Below are 25,188 nucleotides of genomic sequence, written 5' to 3' on the forward strand. Positions count from 1 at the left end.
CTCATCTCTGTTTTATAATTGCACCCGTCTACTCTGTACTGTGTGAAACGCTCATCTCTGTTTTATAATTGCACCCGTCTACTCTGTACTGTGTGAAACGCTCATCTCTGTTTTATAATTGCACCTGTCTACTCTGTACTGTGTGAAACGCTCATCTCTGTTTTATAATTGACCCCGTCTACTCTGTACTGTGTGAAACGCTCATCTCGGTTTTATAATTGACCCCGTCTACTCTGTACTGTGTGAAACGCTCATCTCGGTTTTATAATTGCACCCGTCTACTCTGTACTGTGTGAAACGCTCATCTCTGTTTTATAATTGCACCCGTCTACTCTGTACTGTGTGAAACGCTCATCTCTGTTTTATAATTGCACCCGTCTACTCTGTACTGTGTGAAACGCTCATCTCTGTTTTATAATTGCACCCGTCTACTCTGTACTGTGTGAAACGCTCATCTCTGTTTTATAATTGACCCCGTCTACTCTGTACTGTGTGAAACGCTCATCTCTGTTTTATAATTGACCCCGTCTACTCTGTACTGTGTGAAACGCTCATCTCTGTTTTATAATTGTACCCGTCTACTCTGTACTGTGTGAAACGTTCATCTCTGTTTTATTATTGACCCCGTCTACTCTGTACTGTGTGAAACGTTCATCTCTGTTTTATAATTGACCCCGTCTACTCTGTACTGTGTGAAACGCTCATCTCTGTTTTATAATTGACCCTGTCTACTCTGTACTGTGTGAAACGCTCATCTCTGTTTTATAATTGACCCCGTCTACTCTGTACTGTGTGAAATGCACCATCTCTGGTACTGCATTAAAAAAGTGCATTTTTCATATAGATTACAACATGTCACCATCACCACAGGTTATGCTTGTCATCAAGACACCCTGGACAAGAGTAAAATAGACTTCACATTGATAAAATAAGCTCAAAGCAGCTCAATCCGACTCTGCTCCACTGACGGTCAGCAGAAAATCTCCTCCCGAGCTCTCTATATCCCACAGAGAGGTCCTGTTAGAGAATGAGTGGAGTTAAGCATCTTGGTGTATACAGAATATCTTTGATGTAGTGTATCGATATCAACCAGCTGAAACGTGAACAGGTATACCACAACAATATTGGTCTTGTACTGGTGTTGAAAAGTGAGTTAGGACAGAAAGTGGTATTGTATCGGTATATTCTAAACCCAAACTAATTGTATCAGTATGGTGCCGATACAAGTGTGGACAGGGTATAGCTCACTGGCTAGAGAAAGTGCTGGCATGCAGTGTGGAGGGTGTCGCTCAATGGTGGGTTCTGTGAACCTGTATAGTGAAGAACCACAATGTACAAAACTAAATCGAGAGAGTTTAGCAAGCTCTTTAGAAGAGAGAGAGAGAGACTATGGTGTAAGCAATCTGCATATCAGTTCTTAAGGGACTAATTTGCGTGTCATGGCTTAGCAATTAACATTTCCGTGTACAGCATCGTACTATTCAATTATTGAACTGCTTTCCTTCCTGTATTGTGGTGCCAGGCAGGCCTGTTTATCACCAAGGACCAGTCATCTCAAGCAGCTGAGAAATGACAAATGACCGTCCACCATTTCCAATGGCCAACCTCCAACAGGTGCACTAAACACTGCTTTCTAATGAACCTCCTGTTCCTGGGAGAGCACAGAAACCTACATTCCTGCAGCGGCCCAAAGCACAGGAACCGTTTCCACAGCAGCTGCTCACTGACAGCTATTAAACGATTCTTTACATCTTTGTACAGTAGATCTATACATTAAGCTTTGTACTCATTCTGCTTGCAACAAAATACTAGAGTAGAAATGCAGAGAAAGAAAGGGAAAGAGGTGGCACCTGGAGTGTGAGAAGCAGCTGGTTAAGATTATATATTAGCTAATAACTGTGACAGTGAGCAGGAGGATCTGAGGAGTGCGGCAGGAGGAGAGATTCCCTCCCTCTCAGCAGGGCACTCGCTCTCCTCTCCCGGCTCTGCTGTCTGAGACTCGCACCTCGTCCGCAGCAACCCTGAATTAAAGCAGCGCAACAAAGGAGTGCATGACAGTGTGCTTGTAGCTATTTGCAACCTAGAAATACCAGCGCGCACACACAACAGCCAGCAGAGAATCCATCTTACTCACGAGTGATCCCATTCACTACACACACTGACAGCACACTTTATCCATTAGGGAACAATACAACTGCTGCAGCTGCTGCATCCACACAACTAATGCAACATCTTTTTAATGCATTTAACGTTGTGCTTGCAGCTTCACTTGTAGGTTACAAACAGGGGTCTGGATGTATGGGTTTTAGTTGGTATACTTTCTATGATAAATAAATAAATAAATAAATCTGGTTCAAAAACGACCAAAATCTTCCAATTGTGATTACAATTATCATGATTGATCATGATTGCTGCAAGATATTGCAGCTTTATAACTTATAATTCATGGTTGCGTGTCACCCGAGTCTCTGTAAGTCGCCTTGGATAAAGGCGTCTGCTAAATAAACATTATATAAGACACTAACATACTGTACTGCAGTCTCTGGCAAGGTGCAATAAGGCACTAAACTAATAAAATAATATTTATAGTAAAACCCAGCTGGGATGTCTGGGTTGTGGAGAACACATCTGTTCACTTTATTGATATAATATCAGTCATTTAAAATAATAGGGGAAAAAAAGGTATGAAGTCCAAGCATTTTTCCTCCTGTCACAGTGATTGTGTAGCCGGGATGATCATACTGTAAGGGTTAGTTAGGTCTCGGATTTAACCCTTTAAAGAGCCAGTAGCTTCACATTCATTTTCTTAGTTTTTATTGTTTGAACTCTTAATATATAATTTATAATATATATAAATACTTTCTTAATATAAAAAATATAATACAATTACAAAAATATCAATACAAAAAAATGGTGTTTCCATGAAAGGTGAACCCTCCCCTCTGCTCTGTCTGGCTGGTGTAGCAAAAGACCCCCTGGCTCCCAGGGGAGAATGTACAGGGGATAACTCAATAACCTTTCACCTCCTCTACCTCTGACAGCCTGGGTTTGAATCAGGCTCAGATCACCGGAGTTTGGTGCTCTCAATTTAACCCCAGTGGGCATTAGCTCAAATCACACAGTTCAGCACAAAGCAGTCTCTGCTTAAGAGAGGCACAGGGCTGAATGGGCAGGCTGATGCCAAGGGGGAATGGGGAAGCTCTTACTGAGGTTGCTGACACGGACTGAAGCTGCCACCAATAAAACATTTCTGGAGCGGAGGCTCTCTATATTACCAGCCTACCTGTGCTCCAGCAACACAGAACTCATTTAAATAATGCTGCAAAACATTTAAACCACACGGCGATCACAAGCACAGAGAGAACGTGGTTGTGGCTAATGCAAGGCAATATTAACAGGAAGCAGAAGGCTGTGACATAGAACAGGACATGCACAGGACACAGGGGGCTTTTTATATTCAAAATCATACTGTCAATGCCTTCCACATTCATCACCCATATCTCAGCACAGACATTTTTATTGCAGATTTATGATTCATAGACAGGTCCCCAGCTGTGGACTTTGATTAAATGGCCTCAATGTAACGCAGCATCAGCGCTGATGATTAAAGCCAGGAGCGTTGGGTCGGGTCGGGTCGGGTCACTCTCCCCCACTCCCTTTCATAATTAGCACAGCCCCCCCCATGCTTGCAAGCTACTGTGAATTTGCAGTAAATGAGTGAGAGTGATGCACATTGATTTAAGGTCTTCTGTATCTTAACTGGTGATCAGCTATTGCATTCAACAAGGTATCCCTGTAGTGAGCTATTAATCTAATATCAATTCCATCCCCAAATGATGCTACGACTGGATCCCAAAGCAATCTGCTGCGTGGAACCCTAGCTAATGCTGCTGCCTCAGGCTCCTGGTCCTCAGGGATGGGAGGGTTGACTGAGACTGAATTTAGTGGTTAGCCCAGCACACCCCCTCCCAAGCAGTTAGCTGTGCTAGTAAAATACTATAAATCACAAGGTAATAGGTACTGTATGTCAGCAGCACACACAACCCTCACCGCAGCTGGAAACAGACAACTGGAGCTACAGTCTCCACCATGACCTACATCCACAGTATGGATATGGAGACAGGTAAAGTGTGACGGGTGGACACCTCCTTATCTCCATACGACTCCCTATGACTTTGTACTAAAGAATACAGTCACTAAAGCAGGCACTAGCCGAAACATCTGTCTTCTTGACTATTTTTCATCACAATCAGATAAGCCAATCTCAAGATACACATATACATGTAAATGCAGTAACTATGTACAGTAAGCCTCCACTATATCTCCACTTGGGATAGGAACGAATGCTAGGCTATAAATCCCACACAATCTGTGTTACGAAAAACAGAATGATTGTGTAAAAAGCCCATTGCACAAGTCAATAAGCAACTCGGCGAAACTACTCTTTAAAGAAGCTGCAATGGTAACACTTTAAAATAACGGCTGCATAGAGGGAGTTTAATGTGTGCAAGCTTATAGTTAAACTACTGCTTAGTTACTGCACTATATAAATCTCAAGTGAAGAATTAAGCATGCCATTGGGAGACAACTTAAAACATTAATAAGCACAAAAAGCAACACCCATTTCAGCATCAGTGTACTCTAGAAATACCACCTTTACTCATATTTACATCAACATCAAAAGTCCTCTTACTCTACTGAACAAAACGTTAACTGAGGTACCAAGTAACTACGAATGTAGTTCAAAGTGAATGAAATAGGAAGATTTTATTTGCTTGAATGTTTTATTCTTTTTTTGTCGTCACTAATATCATGTGTATCAATTCAACACCACTTTAAAACCCTGAATTACGACTACAGCTAAACAAGCTGTTTACTTATTATTTAGAATTACATATTTATGTTTAACTTTTAATTACGACAAAAACTAGTATAGTACTTTTAAGTACTTCTTTTAATTATTTTAAGTAGCTTTAAGTATTTTTTAGTAGATATATTTACAGTATGTATGCATGTATGTAATTGATTAGTGAAGAGTAAAGACTGTTATGCTGACTTAAGAAACAGCATGTTATTTACGTATTAAGAATTACTGGCTGTATTTTAAGAAACAGCATGTTATTCACGTATTAAGAATTACTGGCTGTATTTTAAGAAACAGCATGTTATTCACGTATTAAGAATTACTGCTTGTATTTTAAGAAACAGCATGTTATTCACGTATTAAGAATTACTGGTTGTATTTTAAGAAACAGCATGTTATTCACGTATTAAGAATTACTGGCTGTATTTTAAGAAACAGCATGTTACTCACGTATTAAGAATTACTGGTTGTATTTTAAGAAACAGCATGTTATTCACGTATTAAGAATTACTGGCTGTATTTTAAGAAACAGCATGTTATTCACGTATTAAGAATTACTGGCTGTATTTTAAGAAACAGCATGTTATTCACGTATTAAGAATTACTGCTTGTATTTTAAGAAACAGCATGTTATTCACGTATTAAGAATTACTGGTTGTATTTTAAGAAACAGCATGTTATTCACGTATTAAGAATTACTGGCTGTATTTTAAGAAACAGCATGTTATTTCCGTATGGTGTTACTGGTTGTGTTGTAGGCTGTGCTACAACATTAATAGTTTACTATGCCTAATGTAATGGTTGAATGGATGTCTGCTGTCCCCAGCGACGCACATGAAAAACGAGATGGGTACTTTAAACTTTAAAAGAAAATAATGATTAAAAAATGGTTCCAAGGCATTGTAATTGCAATGTTTTGCACATCTGGACCAGCTGCTGTAAGCCGGTAGATGAGTTATTGCAAACGCAGCATAAAGGAACAGGTGTTGCCTAATTCACTCACAGTGAGATAGTACTGCCAGATACCAGGTTTGGGTATTGGTGCTCCAGCGTGTTTAGTTATTACTAATCTCAGGGGTGACTGGTTAATCAGCCTCCCACAAGATCAATTAGGTAAAACACATTCCATTAATACAGACCAGGGGCTGATTCATATAAACTGTACTGTATAATAATAAATAACTGCTAAAATGTGACTCCAGCTCAAATTTATTTACAGCAATGCGCGAATGGGTTTAGTCACTTTAATGTCAGCACCTTTCCAAATGCTTTCACATTTTAAAGCAAGACAATTTAAAGCAACTTTTGTGGGGAAAGGAGAAAAAAACACTCTTACAACAGTATTCAGAATTAGATTTTATCAGAAGCTTATTTTATTACCCTAATTCCTACTGTTGCTTTTACAGTAGAATTTCTATAAAAAAAATAGCCTCCCTTATACAAGCCAACTATTAACTGAGCCTCAAAATCCAGGCAGGATATGGTACAGCACATAGTGTAGACACACTGAAGACTTCCAGCGACACGACGACACGACACAAAACTTACCAAGCCAAGTCGTGAGTTCAGTTCTAGAATTCAGTATTTGTATTCAGAATTAAAATTTCAAGAATTATGCATGCTTCCCATGGCGTTCGTACACACTTACTTGGTGGGGAAAAAAAATAGAAGAAAAAACAAAGAAAGAAAAAAAATGAAAACCTTCATTTAATTTCTCAGCCCATTTTCCAAGGTAAGTAAATGCAGATTGATTCCAAGGGTTAGGATGAAACAGGGTCTGTGCAGCACATGCATAGCTTTCTCTAGCAATAAGCCATCGAGAGAGAGAGACAGAGAGAGAGAGAGAGAGAGAGAGACAGAGAGAGAGAGAGAGAGAGAGAGAGAGAGCGCTGAGGGGCATGTGCCAAAAAAACCCAGCCGCCCAGTGGAACGTTCAGTTCCACCAGCATCAAAGCATGCAGGCAATGATACAGTGCATACAATCCAATCCAGAGCAGTTCAGCACTCTTCTTCTCTCTCTGTCTCTCTCACACACACACACACACACACACACACACACACACACACACACACAGTGCCATGCATACTCCCACTCAAACACAATGCCATCTCATTTGACACGCTGCTTTTACAATGCAATATCCTCGGATCATTTCTCTTATGTTGACATACACCCCCCCCCCCTCACCACAAAATACATTTTGCATACAGGCAGGTTACTCCTGACATCTCCAGACTGTCATCCTCCCAAAATGTTGTTCTAAAGAATATCCCAACCAGGTTTTACCACAATTTGCATAAAAGCTGTTCTCCAGATATATGCATCACCTAGCAGGCTAAAAAAACAAGGAGGTACACTACAAGTCCCCGGCTCAGGGGTCCACAGCACTGCCCACTGCATCAGCTGAATTAGTCCAGTGGGAAGTAGAAAGAGAGAAATTGATAGTGAACAAAATACAATAGGGAATGAGACACTGGGCGAGGAAAGAGAGAGCAGAGAGAGAGAGAGAGGTGATGAAAAGGACAGAAGAGGCAGCAATTCAATTTAGCTGGGAACTTACAAATTCATGCACCATTATCCATAGTGTGTTATTTAACCCAAAAAGTAAAAAACCCTCAGTTTACTGCATGAATTTGTCTTTTTTCTTAGATAATAAGGTAATCGGACCTGAGGATTGAGGGGAGACACTGACATGGAGAGTGGTGTGTGAGGGAGGGAGGTGTGAGAGAAAATGTGAATGACAGAGTGTGCAATTAGACTGTCAACAGGACCTCTAATCTCTCTTTCCTTCCCTGGTGGAGAGGAAGGGGAGTGCTGGAGCCTCTAGAGCTGTGCAATTAGAATCACTTGAGCAGTCAATCAGAGACACACTAGGCTAAGGAGAGGGTCCGACAGTGTCGTTACGAGGGTCCAGGGATTCGTCTATGCGGGGTAGGAGTCCTTCCTATTGACCTCGTTCAACCGCCGGTAGTCCATGAGAATCTCTATTCTCCGTTCTTCTAGGGACCATGACCACCGGGGCCATCCAGGGTCTTTCAGAAGGCTCCACCAGACCCGTATCCAGCATTCCCCACAAGATTTTCGACGAGATCAACCTAACGGGCAAGTCCTCTTCATCCGCCCAGACGGAACAGGAGTGGTGTCCAGCTGCAGTTGGTGACTAGCTGGGTGACCCAGGGAAGGATGTTTCTGTACTTACTGTCTCCCCAGAGCCGGCACCGGTGTCCTGGGTCCTGCCAGGACAACAGCTGGTTCACCAGGAATACGGAGTAGCCCCCCCACCAGGTCGAGCTGGACGCCGATATGTCGGAGGAAATCCAGCCCGAGAATGCACGGGTCTTGAACTGGGGCACTCCACACCGGTGCCAGCTCCCCTGTTACCGCCCGCAACTGGGCAGTGGTCACCTCCACCGGAGCAGGCCACCACCGGCTTTGCTGTAGGATGTCCGGCCGCACTAGGGTGACCATCAAGCCTGTGTCTACCAGGGAGGAGCAGAGCACCCCTTCAATACGGACCGAAACATGACAGTGGTCCCCCACCATCGCCGGGCTGACTGGCTCCGCCACGACAGGGGTACATGGCAGGGTCCGCCTTCCCCCGTTCAAGCGGACCCCTGAAAGTTTCCCGGCGTCAGGCCCTTAGCTCCCTTAGGACAGCGCCTCGTCAGACATTCGGCACAGCTGTCCACCAGGCTGTCACAGCCCCAGCAGATAAGAGGTTGCCGTGGACTGGCTCCCGGGCTGGAATTTCCCTGAATGGCAGCGGGATGGATATCCCCCAGCCCAGGGGCCTCAGTCCTGGGATTGGAACATTCTGAAAGGGGGTGGGACCCCAGCCTGGCAGCAGGTAACCTCGCTGGATGCAAAAGTATAGGCTGGGTTCTCCCGTTCATTCCAGCGCACTGACCACGCCCCCTCGATCCGCTGGCCCCGCCCATCTCTACAGCCCGCCTCGGGACCCGCCGTTACAATAACGGTATTGAAACGATAACAGTACTTAAATGATAACGGTATTGAAATGTGTTTTCTTAAGTTATAAATGAAATAATGACAACCAAAAAAAAACACATACGTGTAAAGTAATTTTAGTGGATCTTTTTTCAATAAACTGGAACGTTACACTTTTTAATTTTACTTTTGGGGTGGTGGTTGTATTTGCAGACTATTTAAAAAAGAATTGAGAATAGTTACTTGCAGTTTTTTTACTATGGTGTGTGCCTTACAGAAAGCAAAGAGCAATGCTTTTTATTTTGTATTTTGGGGTTGTTTCTAAGTACACTGAAATAAATGCGTAAATAAAGCTTAAGGACAGACTTCAATCAAGGTCTCAATTTTCTGTAAATATTAATAATGATAAAACTGTACTGGGAAAATGTCATTAAGATGATTTTTCTTCCACCTGTGTGCTAATCATTTATCAACAAAATGGGGAGTGGCAAATTGTGTCTGTTTGTATTTGTTCCATTCTGTTTTAGGGGCCGGATAACAGTACTCTGCTCATGAAAGCTGGTGGTTTCCTCGGTCTCGTGATATGTCTTCATTCTTGTGTCTGTTTGTATTTGTTCCATTCTGTTTTAGGGGCCGGATAACAGTACTCTGCTCATGAAAGCTGGTGGTTTCCTCGGTCTCGTGATATGTCTTCATTCTTGCTAGAACTTTTTTCTTTTTTTAACGCTCTGTAGGAGTTACAAAATAACCGCTACTATCGTGATAATCCGTGTATCATGAAATAGCGGGCTCACAACTATTTGTAATGTGGATTTTACTGTTTCATCTCTACTACAGATAAATCAGTATTTTCACAAGCTTGAGAGAAATCTGAGTATAGGATGGAGTATAAGACTACCTGGAAGAAACACATGCAAACAGCTTTCTTTAACCTACTGTAGTATGGTATCATATCATTTTTTTGTTTCTCTCAAATTTGCTCAGACAGTGATGCGCATGTTGAGATATATAAAAAACCTTCTAACAAGCCCTTGAAATAATAAATGGTTTATAACAAACACATTATTTGAATTGATAACATGGTATACGATTTAACTCATTATAATAGCAACCATTATCCCCACATCCCCTCCCCTCCCCCAAAGCAGAGCTTGGTTCAACACATCTTGAAGGACTCAATGATGCACTCAGGCTACTTTGATGGGAGGCCAATGCCTGACTCGGCTCCTGTCAGACACATGTACAAAAAATGTGTGTCTCGGGGAGATTACAGCTAAGGTCTTCAGAGATTAAAAGGAATTGATGGTGTCAGTGTCCTCATCCCAGCCAGTGGGGCACCTCTGCACCGGTCTCTCAGAGAGGGGGTGAGGGTTGGAAGGGCATGGAGACAGAACTGTCCTTAGCTGGTCCCTCCTCAACAACAACACATTTTGATATTCAAAAGGGCTTTTTGTGTCGAGGCAACTCCACATGCTGTCCCTACTGAACACAAAACTACTGTTATAAAGCACTCTACAAAAAACACTTGACAAATTACAATAAAGACAAATCTAGATTGTAAACAATAAAATACGCAGGCCTCAGCAGTCACGAAGGCCGAAGTGTATAAAAACAAAAAGTCTTCAAGTTAATACTGTCTCCATGAGTTAAAAGTTCAACGGAACTCCCTTCCAGCATGAAGACAAGGCATTCGAGTTACCTCCTGGTGAAATGAGTCCAAGGAACTGCAGCTCTATCTGGAAGCATGGCTTGCAAACAGATTGCTTTAACCTTGTGCAGTACCTAAATCAAGGCAGTTGAGATACAGAGGCAGGGGGAGGAAAGCAAAGTACGGGAACTCATTTGCCACTGCTGAAGCTGTAGCCACTCTGGATGAATTTAGGACTTTAGGTTCTAATGCCGTCACTTCATCAACGGTAAAAATACGCAGCTGAAAAGATCAAGTACCTGCCAATACAGTTATAATGCATTGAGACAGAGAAACACAATCCTTCATCAGTGTCCTGCTTGCTGGCTGATTGGAGTACTCAAAGGGAGGTAGATTGTGCACACCTAGTGCATGTCAGAAAATTGATGTTTGCTTCCAACAGAAGCGTTGTCACTAGGTGGGACGTTGTTTTGTATTTTTTAATTAGCACATGGAATCAACTAAGCGTCTTCCTGAATGCACAAACTCTCTGCAATCACAGGCTAATGAACAAGGCTGCAATTGGAACCCAGAAGAAATAAAAAAGTATTTAGTATGCTATAGTTTCAGGACTCACGATTAAGGCTGTATTTTTTCACAGTAAAAATGGCTTATTTCATGGTCTAAAAATAGATGTTTCAAAATATTTCATGGCAAAACAGAATATTTATTAAAGCATTAAAATAGTGTTGTGTTGTTCAACATGGATAATTTCTTCTTGAGTTAATTTACAACAAACGTTCCATAATATTTAAATGCTTACCTTAAAAACAGTAAATGCTAAATTGTAGAAGATTTCATTTTTTAATGTCCACGTTTTAAAGACATTCTATTTTCACTATGCGTGAATTATAAAGAAAAACAACACTAGAAATGTCCCCTTCTTGTACTGGACCGAGACAGCTGGTGTCTTTTGTTGAGGACATTGTAAAGAAATCGTGCAGCTCTCTTCAATCATTTACGAGAAGCAAACTCAGCCAGCTGCCAGGTTCCTAAATGCAGTGCAGCAGGTAGTGCATCAATAAGGTAAACGTTTGCTGAATTTATTTTTAAGTTACACAAGATATGTATATTTACACTATTTCAGAAATGGGAATTTTTACTAGGAACTACATGTTGCATGGCAATGGGTGCATTTCACAGAAACTGAAATCCCTGATAACCCTGAAAAAAATACAGCCTCATGATTGAGGCAAGGAATAAAACGTGCGGACACATTCAGTCCCTCCAGGATTATGAGATTGCATTAGAAAATCGCATAATTAATCATCCCTCGCATGATTCCGATGATTCATATCTTGTATCTGTATGAGAACTGTACTTTAACATTCGCAAGACACCTACACTTGAGTATTGTGATGCTCACAGGTTTAACGCCTTTAAGAACCCCTGTCCTCCCTTCCCCACAGCACCACTCATGCCCTGTTGCTGTGACAAACACCATATTATTATTATTATTATTATTATTATTATTATTATTATTATTATTATGCAGCAGACTGATATGAAAGCCTGTGGCACTTCTTGAAATGGATACATTTTTAGTTAGAAAAAGTGCTGACAAAAGGTATTTTGCCGTCTGTGCAACTGTGCAGTGGATCACATCATAAAATGGAAATTAAAAAAACATCAGAAATCAGATGAAAGTACCAGCAGCCAGTTTCAAGTGAGTCAAACAGCATTTGTAGCCAACTTTGTTTTCTGTATAAAAAGTTCCTACTATAATAATACAATTGTTGATTTAATATTCCATAAATTGTTGCATAATTTGTCACTTTTGACGCATAAACCATGTAAAAGATATCACATAATTGTACTTCTGTTCTGCATAACCCTGGAGGGACTGGACATCCTACAGCACCCTTTCAGGCCTTGTAGAAAGAACTTACTTTAATAACACCGTGTAACACAATTATTATTTTTTTTGTTCCTGGGTAGTAAGTGTTATTTCCTAATTGCTTATGCCTCAAAAGTATAGAAAATGGCTATTATTCCCCACAAACTTTGCTTTTGTGACCAGGCAGTGATATTTTGAAATTTACCTATTTTCCAGAACATTCCAGATAGATTCAGTGCTGAGTAAACTTGGAGTAACTTCTAGAACTTTCTAGAACTTTCCAGTAATATAAATAGTAGTATAAATACAGGGGCCTTAAGCCTACCAGTTCAATTTAGTTCCAGCTGCCTAAGTGGATACATATCTGCATTTTTCTGAGATGGCATCAAGAGGCTGCAAGCATCCGGCAGACGCATTTTGCTATGTCTGCGGCCAATTTATCAAGACAAGAGCGAAAAAGTACTCCGTGGAAGCATCTGCTAAGATGTGTGAGGCCTACAACGCATATTTCGGCATGCCTGTCGGGGATCAAGACAAACCCTGGGCACCTCATTTCACCTGCGAGCACTGCAAAAAAACTCTGGATGGACAATTGTTGCTCGGAATTTTATGTTATAAAATTTGTTAAAATTTTTAAAATTGTAAAAGTTTTTCATTTTAAAATGTTTTACAATTTTCAATGTTATTGAAAAAATATATCATATATGAAAAATGTTGCGAGAATCTTACACATTAGTCATGGGTGAAATAAATGTATTTTTGTAGGATGGTACAGAGGGGAAAAGAGAACCATGAAGTTCGCTATCCCAAGAATTTGGCGGGAACCCACTGACCACTCAAGCAACTGCTACTTCTGCATGGTGGACCCTTCCAAACGGACGAGTTCTCTGTGGGGAGGAACAACGTCAAGTGGGAGCCACTGGTGGACCCCCGGAAGGTGCTGATGCCACCACTGCACATCAAATTGGGCCTTATGAAAGAATTTGTCAGAGCTCTAGATAAGGAGTCGGCAGCCTTCAAGTACCTTCAAGACTTCTTCCCTAAGCTGTCTGAGGCAAAGGTCAAAGCCGGTGTCTTCGTCGGACCACAGATAAAGAAGATCCTGGAGTGCAATGAATTCCCCAAGAAGCTCACTAGTAAGGAGAAAGTGGCTTGGAACAGCTTTGTCGCAGTGGTTCGGGGCTTCTTGGGCAATCACAAGGCCGAAAACTATGTGGAGCTGGTTGAGATTCTGGTGAAGAACTACGGCACAATGGGCTGTAGGATGTCCCTCAAAGTCCATATCCTTGATGCTCATCTTGACAAATTCAAGGAGAACGGCGAGCGCTTCCACCAGGATATACTGGACTTTGAACGCCGCTACCAAGGACAGTATAACGAGAACATGATGGGAGACTACATTTGGGGGCTGATTCGTGAAAGTGATTTACAGTATAATCGTAAATCTCAAAAAACTACTCACTTCTAAATCTTTTGTAGTCATTTTTGTATTACTTTAGTATAAATACATGTTAATTTGGATTCATATGTTGTTTTTTTCTGACTTTATGTGAACGAAAAGACACAAATTCGCCCGTTTTCTCATTGGAAATAGGTACATTTCAAAACATCACTGTCCTGGTCACAAAAGCAAAGTTTGTGGGGAATAATAGCCATTTTTTATACTTTTGAGGCATAAGCAATTAGGAAATAACACTTACTACACAGGAACAGAAATTGTGTTACATAGTGTAATAAATCTTATGCTTTTCCATTTCAAACATGATATCTGGCACTACATCAGGTTAAAGAAAGCTCACAGTTTCTATGCTCAGCTCTCAGTGAATCTGTTGCACTCACATTCACTTCCATGGTCATTTCACCTCAACAGTGTCTTCTGGGCCAGATGACGTTACTGACAGAAAGCATGCACATCAACAAGGGAAGCAGCTTGCAAAGGTTTGGGAACAATTTGACATGACCAAGGAAGTGCAATACTATCTGAAAGCATGGTTTGCAAACAAAGATCGTTTTAACCTAATGTAGTACCAAATATCAGGCTTTAAAATAAAAATGCATGCTTACTATAACGTGATTCTTTCAAAACTGCACATTTGAGACCTGCAATGTTAGCTACAATCACTTAAAGGTTATACACGTTGAAAGCACAATTACAACCTGGCAATTTTAAACTTCCTGTTGTGTCCCCCCTCCCCCCCCCCAAACAACAATGACATTTCAAGCACACGGTTAGGATGTACATTTCAGGGAGGGCCAGCATGTATTTTTAGCTGCTGTTAGGAGGTCACAGTACAACTCTAAATACAGCTGCACTATGTTATACTCTTATTCTGTCACTTTCTGCCACCAGCGTGTTATTACAATTCCGCATTGGAGACCGGGGGGGTAGGGTTAGAACTGAAGATACAGAAGCACAGCAGCTCTGTTCTTTTTCCAAAGTGCTGTTTAATATTCTTCAGCTGCATCTTCAATGTCTTGAGAGAGAGACAGAGAGAGAGAGAGAGAGAGAGAGAGAGAGAGAGAGAGACAGACAGAGACAGAGAGAGCTTTGTAACTAGTGCTCCGAGAGTTTAATTTTCCCACACAATCCAGAGACATTCATAATAAAAAATTCCGAATGCTAGGTTCACACAAAAGCAATTTGTCTTATCGCTAATATTTGAGGATGTCGGTGGATGTACTTGAGTCCCCTGAAATAGGGAGGCAATGGTTATGATTTTCCAAACTGAAACCGACATTTGCATAAAATTCCAAACCGAACGAAACCGCAAATCACATTGTTTTGCAGAATGAAGAAGCCTTGTCAGTTTCAGCACTACACCGGGGGCATTTTCGGGAGCTCATCGCACATGTCACTGCATGTAGATGCATCTGTTAAATGACTCTGTGTAGACCCGATAGAAAATGTAATAATGATGCTAAACACGACAAACAGACAAATGCAAAAGTATCAAAAGGAAATTCATGCATTGAAATGAGTTTATTTTTTGTGATTACGTTGTTGCTGCATTCTATCGTCATATTGAACTAATTCAAGTATATAGGCCTGTAACGGGGGTGGGGGGATCTGTGCTGACTGTCTGGCGCATGCGTGGTTCTGCAGGAAGAGGGCAGCAGACCTGTAAGATCCGCCCGTCAGTCATGGCGATGACACGAAGAGATGGGGAAGAGGGTGTGTTGGCGAAAAGGGTGCGAGAGGCGGGCCTTGGAGGATTGCTCGGCCCATAAGTACCGCGCTTGGTTATGCATTCGGGTGGTCGTGATTGGGAATACACAGAGACGCTGGCTGAGAAGGCCAGTGTAAACATAAACCAGGCAAGAATGCCAGCGGTTGGAGCGAGCGACCAAAACAGGCAACACGGCTGAGGAAGACAGCCAGCAATAAATAAACCATTTATTAAAATCTCTTGTTACGTACCCGAGGGGACGTGTGTAGTGATAGGGGAACCTTGGTCATCCCAGTGTATAGTGCATAACATTGTAGATCCCAAGCTGACCGGCTTAGTGGCAGTGGAGACACTGCGTAAGCAGCATCTTTATTTTGTAGTTTTATTACTGTGTTTATTTTCCCTTTTCATTTCACCTTTTGTTTTCATTATTATTTTGAGCACCTGCGAGTGCGCCGGCATCAACCGGACTGTATACCAGTGTTGGTACCTCTGTGGTCCTGGCTCCCATTGCCAGTATTCAGGCCACGGATAACAGCGCCCTCTGCAGGCCAAAATAAATCAGTGCGCCAGAGCGGCGTTTCAACTAAAGTTTTGTCTGTGTCAGTAAATTGCCCACCGCCCTTCCACAGGGCCGTACCCATACAGACACATGTACGTGTGTGTGTGTGTGTGTGTGTGTGTGTGTGTGTGTGTGTGTGTGTGTGTATATATATAGATAGAGATATATATATATATAGATAGAGATATAGATATCTCACATGAGATGCAGTTTTACTCACACCTGATTCGCCACTTACAACCTGCAGCGACAATGGGGCTGCCAGGAAAATCTAAAGGTTGATGTCTATTAATCGATGATTTTTTTATTCTTTCTAGATGTGTGTCTAAATGTATAATACATTTGTCTGAGTGGTGCAATAACACTGTATTGAGCTTATAAAAAACGGCATGTGTGTAATAATGGTATGTCCCATTCCCTTTGATGCACAAATGCAGTTTGGTTTTTAGGTTTTAAACTTTCACTTGACTTGCGAAACTTCAGTTCTAAGACTCCCATTTAAGACACGCACTTAAGACTTTGAAAACATCAGATGACATGTACTTTCCCTGACGGCTTCAACTGTGATTGTGTTAACAAATGACTTAAGATTGCCGAGGAGTTCAAAAAAACGAATTGTGAAACATCAGGATGCCCCCGCTCCCATTGTTGTAAAAACTTTCCTGCAACCTTCTTGTTTATTCTGTGGTGCTCAAATAACAAGCAGAACGGACCCCAACTCCTGCAAGTGAGACAAAAGCTCTTCAACTGCTTGTGCAAACAAGCCTAGCTGTGAAGAAACCCGCTCGGGGAGTGAGTGACTGATAGCAGACTGATATGAAAGCCTGTGGCACTTCTTGAAATGGATACATTTTTAGTTAGAAAAAGTGCTGACAAAAGGTATTTTGCCGTCTGTGCAACTGTGCAGTGGATCACATCATAAAATGAAAATTAAAAAACCATCAGAAATCAGATGAAAGTACCAGCAGCCAGTTTCAAGCGAGTCAAACAGCATTTGTAGCCAACTTTGTTTTCTGTATAAAAAGTTCCTACTATAATAATACAATTGTTGATTTTATATTACATAAATTGTTGCATAATTTGTCACTTTTGACGCATAAACCATGTAAAAGATATCACATAATTGTACTTCTGTTCTGCATAACCCTGGAGGGATTGGACATCCTACAGCACCCTTTCAGGCCTTGTAGAAAGAACTGTTGCCCATTGTTTTAGTGTGTACATACTGTGTGCTCGTCATTCCAGTTAATCACAGCATTTGACCAAAGCACTATACAGACTGACTATGACATACACACGTAAAGCTGAGACACATTCTCAGGTTGCTATGACAACCGGCGATTTCAATAATCCTGCCAAGAAAATGTTTCCAACAATTTATTTTTTTGTTATTAATTTTTAAAAGGCCACTCTTTTTTTCTAGCAATGCAAAGCAAAAAAAATCCAATCTTTCCATGAATGCAAGGCTTAGACGAATAATTAATTTAGAACTTATTTTGAGAAATGAGTGAAACAATGTGCATATAGATGTTTTTTTATTATGATGATGACTTCAGAGGAGCAGAATCTGACTATAAACTGACTGACGGCACTAGATAGAACCTTGGAATGTTTGATTACAATGTGAACTTTAACCCGCAGCTTTCTTCCTATAAACTAACAAGCACAACATGTTACTGTACAGTCCGCACCCGTTTATCCGCCTCTAATCCGCCACTCTCATCTGACCTGTATCACATTGATTCTATTATAAAATACTACACATAACCCACATGCGTTTTCTGACTGTCTGGATTTTTTGTTGCACTAGAGTAAGTTAACACGTTGTGTGCAGTGTCTCTCTTATTGTAGAATACAATAGGAAATACATCCTGACGTATTAACTCATTATAAAATCACACAATCGAGACTGTACTCAGGAATGGCTTTAAAATGAACAATAGTTGAATTTTTGTAGAACATAACATTTTTATTTTTGTACATTTCAGTATTGCAGGCTATAGGCTTGCTGTTTTTGTTTTAATATGTTTTTCCTTGCTTGTTGAAATACCATTTCTATACAGTACATTACTGTACTGTGAATGGTGTTTTCAAGTGCTGTAGCTTCAAATGAAGTATAATCTGGATTATGTTATTGTAAATGTAATGCTGTTTGGCAATTACATGTTTATACAAAACGTATGTGGTTTTAGTGATTATTCCTGGTGTAATTGGGTTAGATGTTTGTTTTTTTCTGGTTCAGCCTCGCAATCTAGTGGACGTTTCATTAAACCACCACTCTCATTTATCCGTCAGTGGAACCTGTAACAGGAAAGGTTGGAAAAACGAGTGCTGACAGTTGTATTATTGTGATAACCACAAGGATAGGCAAGTGAACCTACCCCACTCCTAATAAGATGATCAATCTGGCTAAGGATCACATACACAATTAGCTGCAGTCACATCATTGCCTCAGTGAGGTTATCTGTTTCATTATTTCCATGCCAAAGTGATATCCACTTAAGCCTAACTAAATGTAAAATCAATGCGTTTGAAATGAATGAGTCACTCAGTTGCCCAGTTTCCCTTCCACTGACGGATGTTGGAATGTGTTTCACTATGTGTTCTCGAGCGTCACATTTCTCCACCCTTAACCGCTCTCTCTAGTTAGGCTGAAAGCTTTTCCTGGCCTTTACTGCACAAGGAAGAAGTCGGTCACCTCCAAATCCTCCTCTTGATCTGCAACTCATTCCAGGGGCCTTACATTTCACAGTGAACTGCAACCTCTTTAGCCGTTACTGGCAGGAGCACAGGTCCACTCACAAAAGGCAGCGGGGCTGCAGGCGATTCGGCACACATAGCATGTCAGAGGAGACATCTGTTCAGTGCGTCACATTTCATTTTGTTTAAACCAGTTAGGAACTCAGATGCAGCATCGCTGTAACCGAGTGTGCCTGGTGGCTACTGTAGCTTCAGCACTAAACCGCACGCAGCGATTCTTTCAAAGGGCTTCGCAGGGGTGTACTTTTCTTTATGTCGGGTTTGATGTACATAGATATTTATTAGCAAATGTACAATTACTGTCAGGACAATCTGGTTCAAGATTATACTGGGAGTCTTGCGCTACATACACAAGACACATAGGCTCTGTAGGTTTTTATTGTTTTCAGGAATACTTGAGGTTTTAATGAACTAGATGTTAGGATTCCTATATTATGGTATCAATTACTATTAGCCAGTTCAGCAAAATGATTACAGTCTCCATATGACCATTTGAACCAGAGCAGTCTGGTTTGCTGCAGCTTGACTAAATGTTTTACAATGTATTTTTCATAATGGATTTATATGGGATCCAACAAGTTACGTTACTACTTGGTTGCGAAGTCACCGCTCAGCTGAAGAAACCAGGACAAGACTGGCTGCATCCACCGAGTGGCGTACTGGACCGACCCACTGTGGAAACTTTCCTGGCCCCACTTGGACGTGCCTTGCTTTTGGCAGGGATCTGGCACTGTAAAATGTAGCACTACTCCACTGATCAGCATGTTACTATCATTTGCTACACACATGGCCTCTTCTTTTTTTTTGTTCACCTCTTATTACTACAGATCAGCGGATGTGTGAAGCTCAGCTAACATCCTCCTTTTAATTACACACTAAAGATATTTCCTGATACAACCAAAACCACACATTTCAGTGTTTCATTCTATGTTTTTTTATTTTCTGTGAAATGTAAACGACCGCACGAAAATGTTGTGATACATCCACACTGACGACTTTGTACATCAATACCTTTCATAACATCTGTCGTGAATGAACCCTAAAAAGTGATCTAGGACAGGGGTGAGCAACCAGAGCGAACCTAAAAGGCCACAAGTGCAGCACTCAGACCCGATCTGCCCACTTATTCTTCTACTCGGAAAGAAATGGGCTTGTAACCAGGAGGTCCCCGGTTCAAATCCCACCTCAGCCACTGACTCATTGTGTGACTGAGCAAGTCACTTAACCTCCTTGTGCTCCGTCTTTCGGGTGAGACGTAGTTGTAAGTGACTCTGCAGCTGATGCATAGTTCACACACCCTAGTCTCTGTAAGTCGCCTTGGATAAAGTTGTCTGCTAAATAAACAAATAATAAATTACACAAGCTTGGCTTCCTTACGTTGTCTTATTAATAAATCACCCCTGTTGGGTCGGGGTGTATGACAAAGAGAGAAAGAATTGATGCTGTAAATCTCCCTCCCTACCAGAAAGGGCGCTGTGTAAGGTGGGTAGTGCACTTCCCCACAGATGGGTCGACTTGGAGGAGGGTGGAAACAGGAAGTCGGCCATCTTGGAGGAAGCATGTAGTTTCGCATACTCAAAACAATATGCGATCAGCTGCGGGCCAGGCAGCGATTGGTTACACCGGGGCGCCAAGCTGATTGCAGGGAGGAGTTGGGCAGTACAAAGGGGACGCAGCTACGTGAGTACAGCCCCTTGCACTGAAACGTAACACACGGCCGGAGCCTGTATTGTTTGTTGTTTTTGTTACGTGTTGTTTTTGTGTTTTATAGAGGAGGAACCCATGAGCTGTCGCTTCAGAGCTAGCATTCATCCCTGAGCACTTCCTTCCATGGCACAACACACATGTGCACCACGATCCCCCGGAGTTGAGCACGCACGCTTTCATGCACGCAGGACATAGGGCGGGACAGAGTCTTTGTATTATTATTATTTGTTTGGGTTTGCAAGCCCACTGTGTACCCCCAGATACCATTGCTGGTAGAGGGGAGGCTTCTTTTGTTTATTAATTAAAACATGGATTGTTTTGGTAGAAATTACTGTGTGCACTATCACTCTGTTCCTGACACCACTTGCACCTGACGACAGGGTGTAACGATACACTAATGTCACGATACAATATGATTCACTATATGCAGGTTGTGATACAATAGGTGGTCCTGATGGGCTACTTGTATGATGCAGAATAAGATAAAACAGTCATTTAATGGTGGACCATTTTTAAAAGGACACAAATGCAATTGAATAGGGAGAATATGTATTTAAATATGCAACTATAAAACAAAGGTATTCTTCATTCAAGAACCGTATGGTGAACTACAGTACTATGAGGCATGTTGTGCTTTTGATCTTGTATCACGATGCAAGCGACACACACCTTACAGGATCATCGTCCTGAATAAATGCATGTAAGACTGACGTACATTGACTTGGTATCTGCACACAGTCTGACAGCAAACACGAATAATCCACTTGTGTAGAGGCACTGGGGCCTGTTTCTCTTTCACAAAAGGACAAAATAAAAGCATCTTAATCGTTTCCTTTTTTCTTGAATGGTTTTAGTTCCCCGATGGGTTCTATGCAAATTCCTTGTCATTGAAGATAGCACTGCCAAATAAATGTAAGAGCAGGAATTATTTCAGAAGATATCTTTCAGGACTGTAAATCCCCCGTAAATGGTGAATACTAAATCACATCCCAGTTCCCCCGGCTTTCAACTAAAATGAAGATGGCACTTTCTTTTTCATTTTGATGGATAAACAGTATCATGTTGTATAGTCAGACAAAGCACATTCTTTCGAAGACCTTTTCGAATAGGATTTCCTAATTGTTCTTCACTGCCATAGCAGGATTTTTACATGTAATTATTATTTTGTTTTATCTTTATTTGAAAAGGGTATTTAAAGTTGATATAAAGTAAAATGTACTGAGCTGCCACTGCAAATCAGCGCCAGAGTTTATACAGTAGGGTTCAGTAAATCATCTGGGGGAAGTTAATAAGGAACTGAAAATTGAAGCCAGCACTGCAAATGCATGATCTTGAGTTATCAAAGGCAGTGGTTTTGAAGCGGACACTGATCTGAAGCGTCTTACTGCTACGACCAAGAATCTGTCACCTGCAACTCTTACAAATACAATCACAGCTCTCTGAAGTGTAAAATGTGTTTTTCCACAGTGTCAAAAAAGTGCGACCGGTCAAATCTGTGCAGTGAGCGGTGTGATTGTGTTCTTCGCTCTTAGCTTGGGCTTACATTCAGAGTCACGGGTCAGAACGAGTGAAAGAAGATCACAATTCAACATCATGAGCTAGTTTTACCATGAGAATAATAAATAAACACATTTCACAATACTGTTAACTTGCTTCCTGTTGTAGAACAGCCATCAATTTGTGACAAGAATTCAGACAGCAAATTAGTAATAAAAAAGCTTGATAAAACACCAAATAAAATAAAGACCAAGCACTATAATACATCCCAAGATGAAGTGAGAGTAGTGCTGCATGAACGGATTATTGGAATTGAGCTTGCCACAGAAATCAGGTGCAGGGAGGGTCACTGGTGTTGACTGGGCTAATGTACCACACAAACCCAAGCAGCTGTTTCTTAACTTGCTTCACTTTGAATGGTAAATTAGCCCAATAGCACCAATGCCCCTCACTTGATTGCCAGCCCCTGATTTCTGTGCTCAATCTGAATAACTAAATAAGCAGTTTGTGCAGCACTGAGTATCAGCACTGAAGAGGCTTGCCAAGCACACATTAGCAGGTCTAATAAGAAAACAGTAGACTTGAATTTTACCAGGGGGCTCAGGCAAGTCATCACTGAAAGGTAAAAACGTTACTGAAGCCTGTTTATAAGCCTGACAGAGCACTGGAAACGAACATAAGCAATGTTTCTGCACATTGTTAATTCTCTAAAAATGTCCTGTACAGAACAGAAGGATTAAAGCTGGAGCTCATTAATCAAACACAGAAACAAACTTCAAGCCACCAACTGGTCATTATCCCCCTCGAAATGCCCTGGACCGCAAGCATTGCTTACTCTTCAAAATTAATCAATTAATTAACTAATTAATCAATCATTTAGCAGATGCTTTTATCCAAAGCGACTTCTAGAGACTAGGGGGTGAACTATGCATCAACAACTGCTGCTGCAGAGTCACTTATGTATTTAGGCAAACAAAGGCAAAGTTGGTTTATTCTATAAAAAAATAAATAAACTAAGCAAACCATGCTTAGGTTAGGACAATGACAAGGAAAATAACACAGACCATGTATATTCATCACTTAATAAAAGACATGGAAAGGAATCCAATGTTATAATTTTTTCGTACCAAGGCACCACATTCAGTAAAAAGCAGAGATTAATAAAGCCCACCGTTGCAAAGAAACTTGCAAGACTACAGCCCTGGCGCACCTTCATGTGTTAAAGACAATGCCATTACATCATTTACAACCAATCACATCAGCTACTGTATGTTTCAGCATATTATCTCACCACAACAGATAAGCAAATTGGAGAACCCATGACATTTAAATGTGAAAGAATGATATCAAACAAATCAGATTATTGAAACAGTAAACAAAATGAAAAGGCACAACATCAACAACAACAAGGATGCAAATAGCTTTAAAGCTTAACACACATAAAAAACACCTTCAAGAATCATCAACGGAGAACTCCTCAAATACACAGTATACTGCACCCAGCGGCCAATGAAAGAGCAACAGACACTATTTATGTAGCCCTTTGTATTTGGAAACAGGATTGTTAAAATTGTACTGGTCCCATTTTCCTGGTTTTATCTACCCTAGTTGATATATGTTGATAAAACATGTCTGAGGTTGCCTGCATAGAGATTCATGTTACAGCTCAGGGTATTTGACATACATGCTAGGTGTGGCGCATCAGAGGGTGTTAGAAAAGGTTGCTTTTAAGCATAATGGATGTCCACAGGACAGGACCACCCCATGGTCATTTTGGTCAATATATACCCCTTCGGCATAAGCCACAGCTGGATTGAGTCATACTACCTTGGATTAACCTCCAAAAGAGGTTACTAAAATCATTCTGCAGTTCTGTAAACTATTCCAATAAAAAAAAAAAACTGTGGCATATTCTGGAGGGGTGAACGTCGCTCAAAAAGACCCCTCGTCTGGTTTGAATGCAGGGATGGGAACAAGACTCCCATTGCAGTTGATCCATTCCTGGTTTTACAGTGAGTTTAATAAGACACACCTAACCTTGCTACCTACAGTATACACTGCAGCTAATCAAGCTCCCAGTAAAATCTGGAATGGGTGAAACTGCTATGCAATAGTCTTATTCCCATCCCTCTAAAAGACCCTTCTGAGCCCCAAAGTACCTGCACCACTGGAATCTTGGAATAATCTTCCAGTGGGGAGTATGGTTGGAATTTCAAGGACAGCCAGGAAAGAGGGAGCCAGCTCAAATCAACTCAACCCAACCCAACCCAACTAGCAGCAGCAGCAGCACAAGGATGAGAAGATCCCCGCTTTCCTACCTCCTGCACCTGCACACGCACTTTGTTGATGGCCTTTAACCACCGTATCCTGGACAGGGAGAGAGCAGGGGGTTCCGCGTCACCCACGAAGCTGACAAACACACACAATACATGAAGCAATTAGAAATCCAAAGAGAAATCACTGTTACCTTGAGTACAGCTGTCATCCTGCGATACAGCATACAGTAAACAAACAAATAGTGCTGGCCGACTGCAATCATCGTTTTTATGACTTATGATAATTCTTAATCCTTGCTTTTTATATGGTGTCTTATTATAACAGAAGAATGAGGGACACCCTGCACACGATGCATTAATTGCATACAATTCTTTAAATCAGGATAATACAGTTCCATGTGTTAAAATCGGTTTAAACTTGATTATATGTTACGGTGTCTAGCATGGCTTTTAAAAAAAGAAAAGCAGTTTATTAAACAAAAGCTTAAGTTGAGATAAATTCAGATGCAGATTCCCCATCCCCACTCACCTGCTCGGCTCCTTGCTCAGCCTCCTCTCGAGGGGATGCACTGGCTCCGGGAGTCCCTCAGGTGTGACGTCCTGCCTCCTGTCCTCGAGTCTGGTGAAGGTGTCGTGGTCCTCGGCTCGCACCCTGGCCTCCTCCTCCTCCTCCTCCTCCCCCCCCCAGTCTGTGCCGTTGGGCTTGCAGCTGCCTGTGCTGTGGTAGGAGTGGAAGGACTCGCGGTCACGGCGCTCTTCCGGCTCGGAGCCTGGAGCACTCTCCTGGTCGAGTTCGCTCAGCTGGGAGCTGCCCTGGCTCAGGTTCCCAGAGGAGTCGTATCGACTGCTCCCCACCGGGCTGTAGTGGGACGGAGAAGGGAC

The 25,188-nt window shown here is 41.5% G+C and overlaps 1 protein-coding gene across 5 annotated transcripts in view; it reads right to left on the minus strand.

Annotated features, from left to right (window-relative positions):
- The window catches only part of LOC117974004 (protein unc-13 homolog B-like), a 209,773-nt gene that overhangs the window by 67,472 nt on the left and 117,113 nt on the right, over positions 1 to 25,188 (minus strand). For 3 of the 5 annotated variants that reach the window (XM_058986353.1, XM_058986356.1, XM_058986360.1), the window contains exons 10-11: positions 24,836 to 25,165; positions 24,349 to 24,439 (exon numbers count right to left, since the gene is read on the minus strand). In XM_058986353.1, coding sequence (XP_058842336.1) covers positions 24,349 to 24,439; positions 24,836 to 25,165 — 421 coding nt within the window. Of the gene's footprint in view, positions 1 to 6,412; positions 6,516 to 24,348; positions 24,440 to 24,835; positions 25,166 to 25,188 lie in introns of those variants that run through there. The other 2 variants (XM_058986346.1, XM_058986350.1) reach the window with 2 other exon arrangements.

Source organism: Acipenser ruthenus, chromosome 2 (genome assembly GCF_902713425.1).
Source record: "Acipenser ruthenus chromosome 2, fAciRut3.2 maternal haplotype, whole genome shotgun sequence".
Lineage (NCBI taxonomy): Eukaryota > Metazoa > Chordata > Actinopteri > Acipenseriformes > Acipenseridae > Acipenser > Acipenser ruthenus.